At 38.6% G+C, this 21,574-nt stretch overlaps 2 protein-coding genes across 6 annotated transcripts in view; both read left to right on the plus strand.

Moving 5' to 3' along the window:
* iffo1a (intermediate filament family orphan 1a) overlaps positions 1-7,700 on the plus strand; it is a 21,889-nt gene extending 14,189 nt beyond the window's left edge. For 4 of the 5 annotated variants that reach the window (XM_074687554.1, XM_074687552.1, XM_074687553.1 and 1 more), the window contains exons 4-9: positions 38-133; positions 718-1,103; positions 1,210-1,327; positions 3,977-4,078; positions 4,182-4,312; positions 5,963-7,700. In XM_074687554.1, the coding sequence (XP_074543655.1) occupies positions 38-133; positions 718-1,103; positions 1,210-1,327; positions 3,977-4,078; positions 4,182-4,312; positions 5,963-6,116 (987 nt within the window). In that variant the 3' untranslated portion in view covers positions 6,117-7,700. The remainder of the gene's footprint in view (positions 1-37; positions 134-717; positions 1,104-1,209; positions 1,328-3,976; positions 4,079-4,181; positions 4,313-5,962) is intronic. The other variant, XM_074687556.1, reaches the window with a different exon arrangement.
* Positions 7,701-13,298: 5,598 nt separating this feature from the next.
* Positions 13,299-21,537, plus strand: LOC141803030 (vesicle-associated membrane protein 1-like). Its single transcript, XM_074686893.1, has 5 exons — positions 13,299-13,446; positions 16,310-16,430; positions 16,589-16,747; positions 19,414-19,465; positions 19,609-21,537. Coding segments are annotated over exons 1-5 (351 nt in total). The 5' UTR covers positions 13,299-13,444; the 3' UTR covers positions 19,626-21,537.
* The last annotated feature ends 37 nt before the right edge of the window (positions 21,538-21,574 follow it).

The raw sequence follows: 21,574 nt of genomic DNA on the forward strand, positions 1-21,574 counted from the left end.
GTGTGTGTGTGTGTGTGTGTGTGTGTGTGTGTTGTAGGACCTGCAGGAGAGTGAGGTGTGTCAGGATGAGCTAGCTCTGAGAGTGAAGCAGCTGAAGGCTGAGCTCGTACTCTTTAAAGGACTCGTCAGCAACGTGAGTGAAACTTTAAAAAAAACTTTTTTGTTTGTTTGTTTTGTTTTTAAGTTCTTACAACTGTTACACTTTCTGTCCCCAGTTTGTCAAGATTATTAAACATTTCCAGGTTTTTTTTGTTTGTTTGTTTTTTGAGATTTTCAAGATGCATAATAATAACAGAATATAATAATAAAAACATTAACTGGGTTGTGAGTTTTCATATAGGAAACATGATGTATGCTGAGAGTAAAAAAAAAAGAAACTAAAGAAAAAAAAATGGAAAAAAAATTATACAAATAACTATAAATACTATAAATAAGTTATACACACAACCAACAACAGGTCAACCCGACTCAAAAGAAAAAAAAGAAAACTGATGTATTCATAACAAAGTCTAACACACAAGTTTGTATAAAAGGTCAGAACTTTACAGGAGTCATCTGCTCCCTGAAGTTCTCATAGAAATCTTTTTGTGTTTCTTTCGTGTTTTAAATGTTTAACCAGAACTTTCAGATGTTCAGAAACGTTTGGACCCAACTCTGGTTTTGTGTCACTCTCTGTAGTTTAGTGTAGTTAGTGCGCAGTGTCTCTGTGTCCATCAGAACCTGTCAGATCTGGACACTAAGATCCAGGAGAAGGCCATGAAGGTGGACATGGACATCTGCCGCCGCATCGACATCACGGCGCGCCTCTGCGACGTGGCCCAGCAGAGGAACTGCGAGGACATGATCCACATGTTTCAGGTACGACTCGGTTCGTCAGTAACACCCATCCACCTGCACTTTGATAACCACGCTTCCTCCCTGCAGGTGGCCACGCCCCCTTCCACTCTGAGGACCAGGAAGCAGAGTGGGCAGTCGGCGAAGGGGGACGGGGATGAACTGAGCATGTCTGAGGGTGAAGGAGGCGGGGCTAAAGAGGAGGAGTCAGACCAATCAGTTACGGCCAATCAGATCAACGAGCAGATGCAGAGGATGCTGAATCATCTGTGAGTGATCGACCAAAGAGCGGTGTTTGAAGATTCAAAGCAGTGTGTGTGACAGTGTGTAACTGTGTCTGTTTGTGTGTAACTGTGTGTGTGTGTGTGTGTCCAGGAGGGAGTGTGAGTTCGAGGACGACTGCGACAGTCTGGCCTGGGAGGAAACAGAAGAAACTCTTCTGCTGTGGGAAGATTTTCCAGGATACCCACTGGGAGTGGAGACTCAGGGAGAGGTGTGAACACACACACTTGTAACCACACACACCTACACACACCATAGCTCTGAGCAAATAATGCAGAATTACTCTGACGTAGATTCAACACACCGTTTTGATAACAACATCCACTCCCAATAATCTCTAATGATGCAGGAAAAACACATTTTTGGGATTATGTGCATTTTTTGATTAAAAACTAGTGCTGTCAGGCACTTTAAAAAAATATGATAAATTACAGGATTTGTAATTATTCAATCAAATTAATCACATTTTAATCTCATATCTGATTGAAGTCCCCAAATGGAGGTGGAGCTTGTCAGTCGAAATCCTGCTCGTAAACTACTGTGGGTGAGAGCAGTGCGCTCTTTGGATGAGAGCTCAGCATGGATATGAGGAGAAGATGTGAGATGACAGAGGCATAGGGAGACGCTGCAAGTCAGAAAATACTTCAAAAACTGAAATCTAATCAAATGAATTTGTCTTATTATGGGTAGAAAATGTCTTTTTGGACTAGTTAAAGGTCCCATATTCTGCTCCTTTTCTGCAGTTTAATATGGATCATTGATGTCTTCATGAAATGGTAGTAACACGTTTTGGTCCAAAAAGCTAATAAATCAAGCACAGCAGCATTGTTTCCAGGCTCTCATAGCCCCTCTGTTCAGAACGCTCTGATTTAGTGGGCGTGGCCTTCATATGTAAATGAGCCACCGCTGATACCGCCCCGCTCTTCCACGTCACTGAGAGCAGTGCTACGAGCTCCGAGTGCACAATGTTTAAAAAACAGCGAAGCTCATTTACCGTAACATTACAGTCTGAAACAACAGGCTAACCGCAGCTAAAGTTAGCATCCTGAAGCTAACACAGAGACAGGGGGGACACTGAGGAAAAGCTCTTCCATCTGCTCCACAGCACACAGCATTTAAAATACTCACATTTCCAGGCTCCCAGCTTTGTTGGTGGATGGTTGGTAATGCGCCTGGATTCAGGACCAGTCTATTGGCTAGCCCTCTGTTGGACTGTCCAAAGTTACAAAAGCAGTTGGCCATGAAGTGACTAGCACACACATGCACAGTTTTACTGAGTGTAGCTGGCACATTTCCCTGATAAATGAACTCTAGGCACTTAGTCTTGTCTTCTTCTGAGATGGGAAGCTTGTGCATGGATCTATGTGGCTGTTTACAGCCAAAAACAGAGCAGTGATGGCTCTCCAACTTCAGTTTTCTCCTCCCTGCTGCTGGAGAGATTTGGTGTGGGCAGGGAGGGGGCTCGGTGGTATCTGCTCTGGTGGACCAATCAGGTCAGACTTGCTCCTGATTGGTCAAAAAAGGGAATCGCTGACGTCGGCAAATCCCCAAAATCCAAACAGCTCATTTTCGGTCAAGCTCTATTAAATACAGGTTTTGTCATTAAATGTCCAATTTTGTGGACTGGGAGAAAAGCCAAAGACCCACAAATTTAACTAAAAGACTTAATAAAGTGATTTTTGCATGTGGGACCTTTAAATGTGACTCGGATCAAGTGTAACAAGACAATTACATAGTCATAGAAAAGAAGATTATTTGGGTCTTGAAAGATCATTCAAGATGTTCTGAAAATGGCCGGCAGCTAATGAGTAAATCTAATGAATGCGTTACAGTGACAGCCCTATTAAAACATAAAAAATCACGATGATTGAAAATCTTTGGGTTTAATTGTCAGTTTAGTAAAACCCAGCTAGAAAAAAGCTAGTAGCAGCGTTAGCTTTCATCCAGCTCCGCTCAGCTCTGCCTCCCGAGCGTCACGAGGCCTGAAAGTGTTTCCTGCTCACATATTTCTGTCCCACTGACCGACCTGAGGAACAGGCTGTAACTCCTGCAGGTTGATGATTTTCACGTTCTGGTTCAGTCTGGTTGTTACCGACATGTGGAGTCTACCTGCTGACCTGTAATCTGACTTTAAATAATCCAGGGAGGTTAACAGGCCGCTTAGATAAGAGCTGAAGGAGACGCCTGAACAGATTATAGACGTTCACACACACACGGGAACAGCAGATGTTCTTATTTTAGACGCTCAGACCTCAATCTATCAGGACTGAGGGAACAAACTGTGCCTGATCAACACGTCATTGACTTCTTTAGGTCGGCTGCAGGCTGGGGTCAGAAATCAACAGATTTTCTTCAGACTGCAATAAACCTGATATCTTATTGAGTGATTTTGTCTTATATTAAGTAGAAATTGTCTTATTACATGTGATACGAGCCCAGAAAACCTGACTAGTCAAGAAAAATCAACAATCAATCTGTCTCTATTTGTATAGCGCCAAATCATAACCAACATTATCTCAAGACACTTAACAAAAACATTCACAGGTCTAGACCCGTAAATGTTAATTAAATTTTATTAGCAGAAACCCAACATCTTGACAAGATAAGGAGTCTTATCTTATCTTAATCCACCATGAGTACAGGACTTTGCAGCATTTAGCAAGTTACAATGGCAAGGAAAAACTTACCTTTAACAGGCAGAAACCTCGGACAGAACCAGACTCATGTTTGACAGACATCTGCCTTGAAAAGGGTTAAATTTGGAGACATTTTTGCTCACAGAAGCTTTGTCCTGAAAATGAAATTTAGCCATGCAGATGTCTTGTTTTCTAATGTTTTCTGTTGGTTTGTTTGTTGTCAGCTGCAGCAGCAGGAGGAGTCCATCGAGGAGGTGATTAAAGACACAGAGTCTCTGTTCAAATCCAGAGAGAAGGAGTACCAGGAGACCATCGACCAGATCGAGGTGAGGATAACGTCAGACCCAGATGACATCTTTCTTTACCGAGAGCTCGACTGAGTTTGAAGTGTTTATTTCTTCGTGTTTTTGTGTTTTTGTGTTTCGTCAGCTGGAACTGGCCACAGCAAAGAGCGACATGAACCGTCACCTGCACGAATACATGGAGATGTGCTCCATGAAGAGAGGGCTGGACGTGCAGATGGAGACCTGCAGGAGACTCATCACACAGAGCGGAGACAGGTGAAGAACTCACCGGCTGATCAACTGCTTCGCTAAAACACACACACACTCTGAAATACTGCTGAGGGCGACGGCAAAAGAATCCAAATGAAGAAATTATCCCTAAAGCCTTTTTGTGCTGAGAGCAGCTCTTCTGTTAAAGACGAGTTCAGTTTAGTTCAGTGTCCTCAGAGCAAACGTCAGCTGTTTCAGCATCAGCTCTGGATAAATTTAACTTTTCGGACAGAAGCACGTTTGAATCATTAATACATGGAAATAAAATAGACCCACTGAATTTTTTTTTTTTTTTTGCAAGTTAGGTCTGTTAAAAAAAAGTTACTTTTTTAAAGGGGCTGTGAGGAGTTTAAAGTGATCTTGAAAAAGTCTCTCTTCTAGATACATGCCTGATTGTAATCCACTCTACAGGTTAGTTTAAAATGCTACTTCTTAGCTTCCAGTGAGGGTCAACCTGGACCGGGTTGATTTACAGCATGTTTAGATTTCTGTGATTAATTTTGTAGTGATGGTGGACACTGGAGCCTAAGTGTCAGACAGAAAAAGGACAGAAGAGCAGAAGAAAGATAAACAGGAGAGAGGTAGAGCACGAGCTAAATGCTAATTAGCCAGCTGAGCTAAATATAGACAGGTACTAAACTACATACAAACTGACAGTGTTTACTTGTTGCCATATTAGCCTATAGATAGGTTGGAACACTGGGCTGCCGATAGCGCTACATATAGCCGATTGCTACAATATTAGCTCGATGTCACGTTTCAACGTACTGATAAATACCTTACCTTAGCATGTTGTATCCAGTAAAAAGTTGACTTGAGCAAAGAAAATTTGCTTCGATCTGATCTCTATTCAATTCCAAAACAAACACACGCCTTGTCAAAAGTAATTTTAGGACAGTGTGCGGAGACTCCGGGCCGCAAGGTGGCGAGGGGGTGCAAGTAAAACAGATCCTCCTCACAGCATCTTTAAATAGTTTTTTTTCTTCACTCTTTAAAGTCAAAATTTTTTAAAAAAAGAGTAGGAATTCTGATTTTATTCTGAGAATACTGGTTTATTTGAGGGGGTTCTCAGATTTCTGAGGCTGAATTCAGAACTTTTCTCTTTAATCCTTGAATTGGACCTTAAAGCCAGAGTTTTAAAAATCTTTTTTTTTTTTTTTTCAAAAACTGTTTCCCTTTTTCCTTGTCAGTATCACTTCTTAATCATCAATCAATCAAAATTCAAAATAGAGTGGGACCTTTTACCTTTATTGACAACAGTTGAAGGTCCGTATCAGGGGGCAGTTGTCTAACTTTGTTTTTTTTAGGGTACAGTTTTCAGGTCTAGAACTTTTGCTTATTTTAAGCCACAATTTCTACCAACTACTTTTATTTCTGTTTTTGTTTGTAAATGCCAGTGGAATGTAAAAATATTCAGCACACCACATTTTAAACAGCTGAAAACTTGCAAAAGCAGTAGCCTGTCAGCAGCACTTTGACTACCACCAAGGCTTAAAAACGGGGTTAAAGACACAGGCCTTAAAGAAAACTTACGTATGAGTTAAACTAAAGCATCCTGACACAGAAGGAGGCTGGTGAACAGAGGGAGGAGTCAGATCTTTGTGTCCACAGTGGAAAAATGAGGTGAATCTAAAACTCCTGCTCCTCCCTCCACAGGAAGTCCACCTCCCTCATCACTCTGACCGTGGACGACTCCGACGGCGAAGAGAAGGAGAGGAGGAAACCAGCGCTCCCCGCTGACTCTGAGAGCAGAGAGACGTACTGCGACACCAACGCCGCCATCCCGCCACTCACCTGGAGGAAACCTTAGCACACACTTCAACACACACCGCTGGTACTTTACCCACAATCCCCTCCTCCTGTGAGCAGAAAGAAAACAAAGCAGTGATTAACGTTAGAATTCTTGATATTAAATCTCATCTGACACATTTCCTCTGGCCTTAAACTCAGCAAACAGTCAGAGTCAAAGTAAAGGCAATAAATCCTCCTCTGCTGTGCCACTGCTGCCCTCTGGTGGTCACAAACTGCAACTGCACCCCTGAAGGTCAACCAGAACAAAATGGCCCTTCATAATAAACTCCTTTCCTGATTTTATTTTGCTCTGATCTTGCTGTTAGATGCACAATTTGATAGTTTGCACATTTTCTGCCTCTCAGCTGCAGACGCACAAAGAAAGAGTTTGCACGTTTAATATATTAATTCTGTAGTTTAATCTTATTTTATGCAAACTTTTGTTGTCCTGCCATTTCCAGCAGCTTTAAATTTATTAAATTGTATCTATGTTAGCTTTCTTTAAAGAAAAGGTTGACCATCAATGCCCAGCTTGCCTTAAAAAGATAAATACTTAGTGTTTCCATTTGGAGTTAACCTTTTAAAGTATCTGCAAAAGAAGCAACCACCATTCAACCCAACGATATTTTAAAAGTGGGAGATGGGATTTTTCTGTTAGATTCTTTAATCTCAAGCTCCAAAGATTTGTTTCGTCCCGCGATGGTGAGAATAGTTTAGCATGTGTGATTTAAAATCAAATATGTGTAAAGATCATTTAATATTTTTCCAGAGCCCAAGTCATCTCTATATTTTCTAGAAGAAATAATAACTAAAGACGCCAAAGATGCAACGTTTACCACCACAGAAGACGAACGCAGGTGTCTTTTTGAAGCATTATGGCTCAAAAACAGAAAAATCATCCTCAAAAGTACTGTAGAGGAAGTTTCAGGTTTTTAATTTCCTCATGGTTTCAATGAGTGGGGGAATAATCTGATTTAGTGTCGATGGTTTTAAGAATTTAAAGCTGTAGTGTTATTACTGCAAAAAATGGAATCTTATAGAGTGATATTATCTTTTTTTCAGTAGAAAATGTCTTTTTAGACGTAATATGAGCCACAGTCCGAGCCACAGTCCGAGCTAAATGCTAATTAGCCTTTAGCTCGGGCTGTATCACTCCATAACACAGGAGCTAAACTGTGCTAATGTTCATTCCAACCCACAGTCAGCAGTTATTCTGCAGTGGTCTGTTCAAACTTGAGAGTCTATCAATAAAATGAAGAGTGGAAGGACATGACCAGGATTTACTAACGTTACACATTACAGACATGTCTTATGCTGCGGCCACACCAAACGCAAACTCGTGAATTTATTCCCGCGAATCGCCTGTAACGCACCATGTGAACGCCCGAGTCTTGCTGCTGAACTATTTTGACAAGCTGAGGGGCGAACACGCATTAGCGCGTCACTGCGCATGTGGAGTAGAGAGCCCGTTCATTTAAAGACGGAAAGCCCAAAAGAGCATCTGAAAAACAATGAGCTGTGGTTTCAAAAGCATGACAGGAGAGTGTGTGAAAGCTTTGGAGATCACAATCAATGCCTGCTGCCTCTCCCTGGTAATCCACCAGCCCTGCTTGGCTGTTCCCTGAGACCTCATCCTCAAACCCTCGACCCATGTTCCTGGAGGTCTCCCTGGGGATAATGAAGGGGTTGAGGAAAGAGAGGACCGCAGAGAACTTCCATCTTTTCCCTGGCTCTGCCCCTGCCCCGCTCTTTCCTCCTCTCTATCAGGCTCAAAACTCCACTAAGGGAAACACAGTCGGACTCAGTGATGACCCGTGCAGGTAAATCCAGCTGGAAACAAATATTTACAGAACTTACCTTCAAAACCTGTCTCCTCAGAGACTTTCACCCAAGCCTGCTCCTTTTTTCTCTGTAGAGTACACACGTCGTATCGTGTAACTCTGGATGATGACACACCACACAGATTATTTTCTCCTCCATCTTCCGGCGGGGTTGGAGTTGGAGCAGGTGGCGCCTACCCCCCATCGTCATCAAATCAATGACGTTGTGGGTGAATGTCATCGCTGATTGGCTGCCGCGGCGAGCCTTCACGTGAATTTGCGTCAAAAGTTCAATATTTTCAACTCGAGCGAATTTGCGTCTGCCGCCCAAACGCACAAACACTCCAAACACACAAACGCACAAATGCCTCAAACGTGCCGCGCCAAACACCCCAAACACGCCGCCCATGGTGAATCGGCGTCTTTGCATTGACTTTGTATTTAATCGCGCCGCAAATTTGCGTTTGGTGTAGCCGGAGCACTGGGCTGCCAGCTGCGTTAAATATAAACAGCTACTAAACTACATACAAACTGACAGCGTTAGCTTGTTGTCACGTTAGCCTACAGATACGTCGGAGCACTGTGCTAACATATAGCCGACTGCTTGATGTCACGTTTCAAACTGTATCACTACGTAACTGTACTGATAAATACCTTGGCACTAAAAGTATTTTAGGACAGTGTGCGGAGACTCCGGGCTACAAGGTGGCGAGGGAGTGCAATCAAAACAGATCCCCCTCATAGCATCTTTAAAATAAGAGAAAAACACTTGATAAGATTTTATTTTTTTGCAGTGTTACTCTCAAAAATCACCAAGATGTGAAGTTGAACCTCCTCTCATCAAAGCATGTAGATAGTTAAGACGCAAGGAAACGTCAAAAAAAAAATCAGCAGGCGCAAGTTAGACCTGATCCTGATCTTTATTTGATGCATAGAGTTTAGTTTGCTACAGAGTTTATATTCTGTGATAATCCAAGTGGAAAAAAATAATCTCCTAGTTGTTTCCTGCAGAATTTTGCAGACATTTCTATCTCTCCATCCCTCCTGTAGATCTTCAGCACGGCTCTGAAAAGAGGACAACAGAGACGTAGGGCTATTTTTATTTTCAGAGAGAACTATCCTGAAAACTGTACAGTTTGTATTTATGTACATACCACAGCTTAACGTGACGCTGTATGATTCATGCTCCTGATGTAAATGAAGCTGAGAATAACGCTACGTGACTTTTATTTCATGCTTTTGTTCAGTTTTAGTGTTGTTGATGCTTCGTGTGGTTGTTTCAGGGTGGAAACGCCTGCAGCAGAGCTTGAAAGTGTAGATACAAAGGAGAAAAGTCTAAAGATGTTTTTTTATTATTATTATTTATTTAGCGTGTGCCAGTTCTGCAGTGGTTGTTTCTCACGGTTCATCTCTTCAAACACATCTTTATATAAATGAATGTCTGCTTCTCCAATAACCTGTCATATTCATCACACAAACAGCTTCTTTACTGGAGCACTTAAAGGTCTGCGGTTTACGTCTCTGAGCAGATTTCACCAAAACAACACCCTGAGAAATGATCAACGTTCATTTTATCCTTTTTAACAAACAGTTTGATCTGCTCAGAGAGGAAACTAACTTTAACTGCTCCTTTAGTGTCATAAACAAAACAAATGTACAATATCTGACAGTTATAGGCTCACCTCATCAAACTGTATGCTCTACTGGAACTGTCCAGATCTATATTATCAGAATGTAAATAAAACCTGTGGAAATGATTAAAACTGAGGGAAAGGCCTCGTGAAGGAGACGTCAGAGGGAGAATCAGTGATTTAAAGTCTTTGTGAGGTCTGTATGGTGTGCAGAGATCAGTGTTAGATCTGTTTACTGAATGTGCACAGAATAAAAGACAATGATGAATGAGTTTCTGTTGTTCTGAGTTTGTTGTTTTGTTTATGGATCAGCTGTAACGACGTGTCCACAGACAGGAGGAGAAATTAACACCGACTCTGAGATCCTCCTGAGACACAACAATGCATCGCTTTCAAAGCTTTATTTAAAAGACAAAATAGTCTGCAAGCATCAAACCTATTGCACTCTGTAGAGGACATCCTGTTCTTTCAAGTGAAATCTGATTTGTCAGAGTTTATCCAATAAAACAAAATATCTGTCTTTCCAAAATGGCCATCAAACCAACCACTGTGTTTTATGAGAGTAAGAAAAGAAATTTATTAGATTTATGCAGCTACTAGGATTGTAAAGATAAATACTGGATGTTTCTTAAATCACAAATGTTCAAGCTGTGTTTCCAGAAGCTTTGATGTCATACTTTGTTTTTTTTTTTACGAACTTAAAGCAAAAATTTTTCCCTCCACAGTGGACTTTGGGACAGCTAGATCTGTATTTTCATGTGAAATGCAGGGAACTCATATATGAAGGACCAAAACTGCCAAAATTAGAAATATTAATTAAAACAAATAAACACAAGTAGATAAATAAATAAAAGTAAAAAATATAACAGAAAAAAAAAACAAACAAAAAATTTAAAAAAAAAAAAAATAGACTTAAGAAAATAAATAAATAAAAGTAAAAATAATTACAGAAATAAAAACAAAAAATAAATAAACATAAGTAAATAAATAAATAAAAGTAAAAAATATAACAGAAATAAAACCAAAAAAAAAAAAAAAATTAAAAAAATACATAAGTAAATAAATAAATAAAAGTGAAAAAATATAACAGAAATAAAAAATAAACATAAGTAAATAAATAAATAAAAGTACAAATAATTACAGAAATAAAAACAAAAACACAAATATAAAAGAATATATACATAAGTCATAAATAAATAAAAGTAAAAAAAAATACAGAAATAAAATAAAAAAATAAAACAATAAATACATAAGTTAATAAATGAGTAAAAGTTAAAAAAAATACAGAAATAAAAATAAATAATAATAAAAGTAAAAGGATATATACATAACTTAATGAATAAATAAATCAATAAAAGTAAAAAAAAATTGGCATTAAAAACAAAATCAAAGAAAATATACAATAGTAAATAAATAAAAGTAAAAATAATTACAGAACTAAAAACAAAAATAAATGTGGAAATAGAATTAAATAACAATAAATAAGGAAATAAAAGAGCTGTGCTCTTATAGTTCTTTATATTTATATTCATATTTTTATTTTTTGGCAGACACTGCCAGCATGAAATACACAAGGAAATGTTATTCAAATGAGGGGGCGGTCCTGGTCCTGGTAGCATGACTTATAAACACACAGGGCAAAAAACAAAGATATAAGGGGTATCATGTTGTCCACAGGGGGTGCCAAAGCCACACAAACACAGAGTTCCTTACAGGAGCTTTAAGTCACTTTGCAAACTCTAAAGAAAGGTCAGGTTTTGTTTTTTATTTTTTTAGGTGACACTTTTTTGTCACAAATAATTCTGTCTTTGCTGCTTTTACTGAAGCACTGTCATGATCATTTGTGGTCATCTTTCAAAACCTACAGAAGTCTGCTCTAACTCAAAGATTTCACAGACCAAATACTCGTCCCCTGGTCGTTTTATCCCGTCAAAGATCCAAATAACAGACTGCAGAGTGTTTGTGTTGTGTTTATTGATCTCACACACACTAATTACAACATGCATTTCGATTAGTCTCACTTCACTACTTCCTGCTCCTCAGTAGAGATCAGACATTAGTTTTGTCTCGTTCAGACGCTTTTATCGGCTCAGCAGGATGCACAGAGGGAGGTCCAGAGCAGAAAAACAAACAGCTTCACGGCAAGTTGATGAAGAGGAACAAACACAGAAACAGCAGAAGAAGAAAAAGCTGTGGAGGGAAAACAGCTGCTGCTTCAGCACTTTACAGAAGGAGTGTTTACATGGAGAGCAGTCTGCTGCAGGGGGGTTAAAAACACACCAACATGAGGGAAACCAGGGTCTCAAATGATTAAAGATGCAAATTAAAGCCATTGTTTTGTTTGTTTGTTTGCTTATTTATTTATTTGAAAATTGCATAAAGAAGAAGAAAAAATTTCAGGGTTCCCATGTAATCTTTGAAAATATATTCAAAGCAGCTTAACTATTGAATCTCGAAGTACTCCTAAACGTGTGTTTTTTGAATATTTTCTGTCCTTTTAAGATCATAGAAAGACCAAACCTTTCATACTTTATTTTGAAACTGAGATATGCAGATTTGGCAGCAGAGACAGAACGGTGAAGCTGGAAAGTGAAGGTTTTGTCCTGTAAAAGAAGGACAAGTTTGTGGCATGCTAATTCTTGCTTATTAGAAAAAAGTTCTGCTTGAAAAATAATAATAATAATAATAATAATAATAATAATAATAATAATAATAATAATAATAATAATAATAATAATAATAATAATAATAAATTCTTAAATTTTTTTTTTGTTTATTTTTTTTTTAGGGATGACCTTGACGAGGTAAAAAAAAAAAATTAGGAAAATTTAGTTTAGTTGGTCTTTATTTCATTTATGTTGACATAAAAAATACAAGTACAATATAAAAATAAAATAAATATTAAATGGAGGAAAAGGAGCAGAAAGAAGAAACACCTAAATTATCTGCTCCTTTTATTCAAATGTTTCTGCTTAAAAAAACAATCCTTAATTTTCTTTTTAAAGGGATGACCTTGACGAGGTAAAAACTTCAAGAAATTTTAGTTTAGTTGGTCTTAATTTCATTTTATCACACAAAAAATATAAGTACAATATTGAAATAAGATAAATATCAAATGGATGGAAAAAGAGCAGGAGGAAGAAACACTTATATTATCTGCTCCTTCTTTCATATGTGAAATAAACACATGAACATAAAAACGACAAAATACTACGGCAAGCATTTTAGCTTTGCATTATTTCTTTTCTGCAGAAAGATGTCTAGCAAAGCAATTCACAAAGTAATTACAAATTTACATCAAACTATAGAAAAACAGAAATGAGCAAAACAATTTTGTATTGTAACTTTTATTTATATTTTTTGTTTTTATTTTTCTTTATTTGTTTTTCTTTTTTTCTCTTCAGTTGCTTGATTAATGGTTAAGAATATCTTTCATCTCTGTATTTGATACCGAATAGATACAGTTTTGCCAAACAGCTTGAAACATGATTTCCTGCTAACCTGAGCAGGTGAACTGTGTTTAATGGATAATACTGCAAGTGCGCATGCGTGATATCCTGTAACGGCTGAAGGAACGTTAATCACAGCCCCAGGCAGGGACAGCGTGTACAGCTATTTGCGCGCGCGCGTTTTGGGGGCGGAGTCAGTGTGACGCAGATATTATTTCTTTTTTATATTTTTCTGTTTTTTATTTTTAAATTCATCATTGTAGCTGGTTTTATCGTAGTTTTGGGGTTTAACAAGTTTTTTAAACAAGAGAAAAAGGGAAATCGTGCAGTCATCCTTCATTTATATGCAGCTGGGCTCCCTCCCTCTCCCTCTCTGTCTCCCTCCCTCCCTCTTTCCCTCCTCCTTTCTCGGACTCAGATTATCTCCATCATCCTGCTGCCGCCGAGATGTGAGTACTACAATTTTTTTCACCATTTTCTGTCGATATGAACTACTTTTATAAAGAAAACGTCTCTTTAATATCAATTCAAACACTAATTGATGAACTGCGTGCGCAGTTTTAAATAAAAACGGGACTTTCTGTAGTTTCAGTTGACTGGAATCAACGTCTTTTTTCCAATACAGCTGCATTTCCCACTATCAACACTTATTTCACTGTTTTAATTCATTATTTAATTAAACTTGAGGACAGAGTCTGGAATATTCTGAGCTGCAGCTGCAGGAATATTACAATGAGTCACAGGCTGACTCACCTAAAACTATCCATCAATCCTGTGATCTGCTCCTGAGCCTTTAAACACTTTATTCTGGGATAAAAACAGTTTTTTTTTATCAATAAGCCTGAAGTTAGACAACACAACTACAAAAAGCTGAGATGAGTCTAAAATCTGAAGAAAAAAAACATCTGAAGGAAGTTTTCCAGAGATTTTTCACATTTTAGAAAGATGATTTATTTGATCTGATGGGGGAGGGGGGTGAGGTATAATCGCGTGTATGTTTATCTCCCTCCATCATGTCCAGCTTCCCTGTCTGCTGCTGCTGCTGCTGCTGCACTAATCTCTCTCCATTTTGGAAAAGCAGCCTGTCAGTGAGCGCAGAGTCAAGTGTGTGTGTGTGTATATGTGTGTGTCATGAAACCACCTGATGTTTCTGTTAAAGTGCATCAAAAACAACAGGAGTTAGAGCTAATTTTAATATTTGATTTAATGTGTGTGAGTGTGAGTGTGTGTGTGTGAGAGTTAAACTGCTGAGCTGTTACAGTCTGGGATACTTTGATTCATGGAAGGAGGCCAAAGTTTGATGAGTCATGTTTCTATTATTGAATTTTGGTTTTAATATTCACGGTGTGGGAGCAGTTCATGCATTACAGCCTCAGACAAACGACAGAGATTTACTTTCCTGCAGAGGTTGAAAAACATCTTTACTTCAAGTCTGCAAACATTATAATAATTAATTTAAATATAGACCTGTATTAGCAGCAGCAAAACTTCTGTGAGGTAGTTTTTATTTGGTTGAGAATTTGATGTAAGTAATATAACGGCGAACAAAATAGTTGAGTTCAAAATTGTAAATTTGAAGGACTTAACTTTGAAGGACTTTTGAAACAGCATGAGAGGTTTAAGGTGTTTTCTTGAAGTGATGTGATGCACTGCTTTGTCCACACGAGGTGCCAAAATCGACACAAACCGCACACTCTTTACAGCAGCTTTAATCTGTAATGCAGACTCATTGATTAGCTGCTTATTTACTCATCTAAAAAAGCTGCAAAGTTGAGTCGCAAAATGAGTTAAGTGTCCTCTTAAGTCAGCTTCAGAGTCTAAAGTTGCAGGAGTGTTAAAGCTGAAAGATTAGATGCAAAAGTATGAAAATGTTTTCATTTTGCAGAAAAAAATGTACACAGTAGTCAAAGGAGCAAGTTAAAAACAGCAAATGTGCTGCTCACACACAGTTTAGTGGTTGGTAAACGTTAAAACGGTGGGCTCATGTAAGTTTTTAGGAGCACTAACAAGTCCCTAAGCCCCCAGGTATGAGATGACTAAGATGATGTCTTATAAGGAATCAGCCAAAGTTTAAAACATGAGTGTCATTAGTTTGACTTGTTTGCTGGAAGTTTTGCACCTTTTGAAGAGTTGTATCTGGATTTTGTTTTGTCTTTTTTTGTCTTGTTTTTTAATCTTTTTTAAATTATTTTTTCTATAAACAGGGAAAGATATGTACATGTGCATTACAAAAATGCGGGATATAGAAATTCATTTATCCATACTAATTTGTGCACAAATATGAATCTACAAATAGAATTAAATTAAATTAAATTAAATTAAATTAAATTAAATTAAATTAAAGAAATAAAAGAAAAGAAAAGAAATGAAAAAGAAATAAAATAAAAATAAAAATATAAAAAATTGTAAAACAATGATATAAAATAAAATAAATGAAAAAATAATGACAGTAAAACAGAAAAATAAATACATAACTAAAGTAAACAAATCAATTTATCAAGGTTAGAGCATTTTTAATTTTTATATATATATATTTTTTTTTAAAGAACTATTATCCAAAATAAAACCCACCCAATTCCTGGATCCAGTACTTAATAACTCCTGTAACATGTTAGACATGTAGTCCACAGAGGGTGGTTAGAAGTGAGTACAAACCCTTTCTAGCAGAGTCTTTGGCTACATGGATTCTAGGTATTGATAACTCCAAATACAGAATTCCCAAATACACCAAAACCCCATGCTCTGAAGGAAAGTGAGTGTGGAGGTTTCCATCGTGTGGCCCAGCTGCATGTCCGGCCAACGATGCTCTTCTTGTGTCCAGATACAAGCTCAGTTTCAGCAAGTTATTCAAATTGAAATCAGCAGGTCAACAGGGCAACAGCTGGGGCACACTCCCAGAAAACATTTGAAAAACATCCAGATAATGTTCAGTCAGGATTGTTGCATTTGAGCATTTCTTTTCTGTTCTTATGTAACGTGTTTCCTCTCATACTCAGTCGTCTGTTTTAGCTGTTGGCAGACGAGATGAACAGCCTGCATGAACATATTGTGAAAATCTCTCGTTTGTAGCTTCTTTTAGCTGCTCTGTATCCCTTAATCTCAACCAAAACTCAGCCAAAAAAAGCTGATGTGAAATCAATCAGACGCCTGAAAACAGAAAACTTTCCAGACTCTGGAAAACTTAAGTCATCTCTGTGATGTGTGCAACGTTCTTGCTGACTGATTCTGTAAGATGCTTCAGAGCCAGTTTGACACCATCTTTCTTCTTCCTCACTTTTCCCTGTGTTTATTTCATACTTTCGACTTTTACAGGTCGACTCCAGACGCACAAGGAGCTCCAGGGGCTGCAGAGGGTGAGGGGGGCCCTGCAGCTCCAGCCCCTAATCTGACCAGTAACAGACGACTGCAGCAGACACAGGCACAGGTGGACGAGGTGAGGAGACATTAGCTTCTGAAGATGTGAAGATCAGAAAAAGTCAAAGTCTGGTTTGAAGATCTCTCTGAAGAAGAATGAATAATGAAGAAGAGCTTTGTAAACATATGTTTCCTTCCTGCTCTGGATAAACTGAGGGACATGTTTCTGTGCTTCAGGTCGTGGACATCATGCGCGTGAACGTGGACAAAGTCCTGGAGAGGGATCAGAAGCTGTCAGAGCTGGATGATCGGGCTGACGCGCTGCAGGCCGGAGCCTCGCAGTTTGAGAGCAGCGCCGCCAAACTCAAGAACAAGTACTGGTGGAAAAACTGCAAGGTGGGCGTGCAGCTTATTTTTGTTTGTACTGGATTTTTGAGGCTGAATTTAAACCTTAATACAATATTAACAGTTGAGTTAAATCAAAGTTTTTCATACCTTTCCTTGCTTTGAACATATAAATAACCCATAGAGACTAAAAATGAGAGTAAGACTTAGACTCTCTTTTTGGGCCAGCCTCTAGTGGGCATTTGAGGAACTGCAGCTTTTTGTCTGTTTACACTTGTAAACATCTGCAAATCAAGGCCGCCACAATCTTTCATTCACCTTCTTCACCACATCATCTCGTCTCCTCTTCATCCATTTATCGCCCAGCTGACCTCGACCGCCACAATCCATTTTTATCCCTCTCTGAGCCCCGCCTTTGATTGACAGAACGTGTTATTTCACATCGTCCAATCAGAGGCAGGCGTGTCGAGAGGCGGGGAGGATTACATGAGAGGAGAGACAGAGACCAGGAAGTCAAAGACAGAGAGAGAAATCCCAATCTGGATTACAGGGATTATAGAGCCAGCTGTGATCTGTGATGTAACTCCGCCCACCTTTGTAAACACAAGTGTTGGTATTTATACACTTATGAGGACCCACAGTGACGTGTTTTCTAATCTTTTCCTTTAACCCTTAAACAACCAAAGTTAGATTGTTTGGATGTGAGAAAGATGTGGGATCCAGAGCCCGTAGTCGCTCTGCTCCCCGTCTCAGGAACTCCCTCCCACTGGACATCCATGACATTGACTCATGGACCCGCCTCAAAGCATCTATTCTGCCTGGCCTACTCAGCCTGACTGTCCTCCATCCATCTTATCTTTTAAATATATTTGTTTTTAAACTATTTTCCTTTTTTAATTTATTTATTGTTGAAATACTTTTAAACTATGTTTTGTACGGTGTCCTTGGATGTCTTGAAAGACACTTTGAAATAATATTTGTTATTATTTCACTATTGTTATTAATAAGAATCATGTATAAACAGACTCTTTCCTAAACCTGATATTGTGTCAGGATATTTTTGACAAGACGTAAAATGTGAGTCTGAAATTTTCATTTGTTGTCAGAAACGATCTCACAATCAAACATCACATCTGGTTCCTGTTTTAGCATCTCATCCTCTCCCTTTCCTTCCTTTATCCTACTCTCTTTCCTTTCCTCCTTGCTTCATCTGCCCCTTTTTTCTCCTCTCTCACCTCCTATTTTTATTCTCTCTCTATTCTGTCTTTTATCCTCCTTTTTCTCTCCCCTCTTCTACCGCTCTGTCACTTACCTTTTTGCTTTCTCTGTTCCTTTTCTTTCTTTCATTCTTTTCTCCCTCTTTACCTCCTTCCTATCCTCATTCCTTTCTTTTTTCTTTCTTTCTTTCTTTCTCCCTTTCTTTCTTACCTTCGTCCTTTCTTTTTCTTTCCCCCTTCCTTCTTTCTTTCTTCATTCCTTCTTTCTTTCCTCCATCTTTTCGTCCGTCTTTTCCTTCTTCCTTTCCTCAATCCTTCCTCCCTTTCTTTCTTTCTTTTTTTTGTTTCTTTCTTTCTTTCTTTCTTTCTTTCTTTTTCCTCCCTCCTTTCTTCCTTTCTTTCCTCCTTACTTTCTTTCTTTTTTCCTTCCTTCCTTGCTCCTTTCCTCCTTCCTTTCCTCATCCCTTCCTTCCTTTTTTCTTTCTTTTTTTTTTTGCTTTTTTCCTTTCTTTCTTTCCTCCTTATTTTCTTTCTTTTTTCCTTCCTTCCTTGCTCCTTTCCTCCTTCCTTTCCTCATCCCTTCCTTCCTTTTTTCTTTCTTTTTTTTTGTTTTTTTCCTTTATTCTTTCCTTTCTTTCTTTCCTTCCTTCCTTCCTTCTTTCTTTCTTTCTTTTTTGCTTTTCTCCTTTCCTCCTTCCTTTGGTTCTTTCTTTCCTCCTTCCTTTCCAACTTTCTTTCCTCTCTCCTTTCTTACCTTCTTTTTCTCCTACCTTCCATCCCTCCTTTCGCCCCTCCTATCCTCCTTCCTTTCTTCCTTTCTTCCTTTCTCTCTCTTTCTTTCTTCTCTCTGTTCCTCCTTCTCTCTTCTATTCCTCTCTTGCTTGCTTGCCTCCTCTCACCTTGCTGTCTTGCTTGTTCTCTCCTTCTGTATTTTTGATTGTCTTTCTATCCTTCCTATCTTCTTTACTTTATCTCTCTCTTCCTTCTTCTCCCCTTGCCCTCTTTTATCTCTTTCTCTGTGTTTGTATTAATCTCTTTAATGTACCCTCCCCTCCATCAGAGGTGATGTGATTTCCGCTCTCTGAGCAGCTCACGCTCATTTCATCATGTGGATTTTTTATTTATGGAGCGTTTAGTCTGAACACGAGGGGGAGCCAGAGAGATTAGAGTTAAATTAAAAATATACATTTATTTTGTTTTACTCATTTATTTCATATTCACTGACATATTTCAGAGACCGTGTTTAAATGTAAGCGTCTCTGTTGTTTTCCTCAGCCTGTTAACATGAGGCTGCTATAACATCTCTGCAGTGAGCAGTCACCCCCTGCTGGTCATTTAACATGAAAGCATCTCTCCTTTGGTATTTACAACAGGGATGTTTCATACCACCACATGCAAAGTCTACAGTTTTCGTCATCTTACTTTTTATTTAACTTTTCTCAAGTTTCCTGACCTGAGAGAAGTTTCCATCCTGACGTTTTATTTTGTGTTTTTCTCCAGATGATGATCATGATGGCTGTTATAGGAGTTATATGTGTTGGAGTTGTTTTCTGTAAGTAATCAAACACTGCACACACACTTTCTACACACATATCAGAAAATCTGTGGAAAATGTTTGGAGGAGAAACCAAACTTCTGCTCTGCATGTTTTAAAAACACACTCACCTCTCTCATCCCTCTGCTCTCCGTCCTCAGTGTATTTCTTCTACTGAGCTGCTCTTCAGGGACGGGTGGATACACGAGTCGCAGGGCCAGTCTGCACCAACACCACCAAGCCAAATCCAGCCTCTCCTTCTCCTCCTCTTCCTCTCTGCATGGTCTGTGAAGAGCTCCAGTCAGTGCCTCCTCTTCTCCTATGCTCCTCGTTTTGTCTTCAGTTTGGGAATATTTGCTTTCTAGATGTTTTACGTTTTATCATTTTATTTTCTGTGGCAGCTTTTTTCTGTCATGCTAACATGCTAATACTCAAAAATTAACTGGCTTTAGCCAAGCATTTGAAGTCAAAGTGTTTTTGCTGCAGGTGTTAAGATTTGTCATGAAGTTCAGTGACTATTTCTGACATCAACTGATTTTTTCTTCTTCTTCTTTCTGTTTTTTTTTTTCTTATAAAATGTTTTGGCATGAAATATAAATAATTTTGTTGAAGGATAAGAAGCTTGTGAAATCAGGGGACAATAGTTGAGGTGAGCATAAATAAGTAAAGCCATAAATCCACTGGAGCTCAGTTTTTTTTAGGGTGTGTGTAGAAATTTAGTCAAACAAAGACAAAGACGAGAAATTAATGTTTTCATCACCAGAAATTTAAAGGTTGATAAAAAAAAATATCTTGATTTGAAGAGGAGCTTAAGTTATGTAAAGTTAAATCACAGACTTTGCACCCAGATAGCATGAGTATAGAGGTAGATAAAGTAGAAGAGACTAAGGCCCGTTTACACGACGTTTCATCTGAAAACACTAAAACGCTGTGAAAAAAAAAATCTGCGTTTACACAGAAACGCTGATGGACTGAAAACGCTATAGTAAGCATGCCAGGCCTGTAGGTGGTGCTATAAGTGTCTTGTCCAGAAGCCGCTTTTGGGAGATCTCCACCGAAGTAGAGTTGAGCCGATCATCTGGTGTATTGGGGAATACCAAGTTAAAAAGTGGAGGAAAAGATGCACATTTTGTATAAAGACAGTCAGCAGATTGAGCAGCACAAGCTCAACACGGTAGTTCGAGACGATCGTATCAACGGTTCTGTTGTCCTGTTGTATGCGCACGCGCGAGGCAGAGTGTGACGTCAGCGTTCCGCGCCGGCTTACTGTTTACATGGCAACGGTGTCGGGGGCGTTTCAGGAAAAATCCCACTCTGGAGGCCGTTTTCAAAAGTTTGTGTTTAAGGTCGGCTGAAACCTAGTTTCCGTGTAAACTCGAGGCTGAAACGCGACAAAACTTCTGCTAAAACTTCTAAAACCGTTGTCGTGTTCACCGTTTTCTATCAATATCGGTTTTCTCGCATATGTTTTGCTGAAAACGTATAGGTTCTAGACATGTAAAAACAGTGCTGCAAACCAGAAAAATTAAGCACCAAGAACATTATTTTACTGATTGAAGACTTCAAGATTATTTCCGATAAATATGAGAAGGATTGTGTGCTTCTTAAAACATTATCATCACATTTTTCCTTCATCTGTTTTCTCCTCTTGCTGTATGTAAAGCTTTATTCAGAAACTCTGCCCCCTGGCTGTCAGTGTTGGTACCGCTTTGGATGTGCATCTCCATTTTAGGAAAAAAAACTCCTTATGTATAAAAAAATCTGTTTGTGTCCAGCCTCAGTCTGAGTTATAGTGAATCTGTCCTCTTCATGTTTTTAACGTCACGTGATCCGACCTCTCGTCTCGTGTTTCTTTCCAACGCTCGAGTGTGACTCATCTGTATAAAGAGATTAATGTGTGTGAGTGTATGTGTGAATTTGTGTGTGATACTGTATATATCAAAGGTTTCATTATTTAAAGTGTCTGTAAAAATTATTAAAGTCAAATTCTGAGAGGTGACATGGAGCGTGGATCGAGATGAGAGGATGGAAATGAGAAAATTTATGTTTGACGTTCTGATCATGGCCTGATATCTTAAATAAATTCATGTTTGCAAAGGAAATGTTTTTTCTTCCTAATTTAATTAA

Source organism: Halichoeres trimaculatus, unplaced genomic scaffold, assembly GCF_033239565.1.
Source record: "Halichoeres trimaculatus isolate MK-OKI-2021-1 unplaced genomic scaffold, fHalTri1.1 fHalTri1_scaffold_14, whole genome shotgun sequence".
Taxonomy (NCBI): domain Eukaryota; kingdom Metazoa; phylum Chordata; class Actinopteri; order Labriformes; family Labridae; genus Halichoeres; species Halichoeres trimaculatus.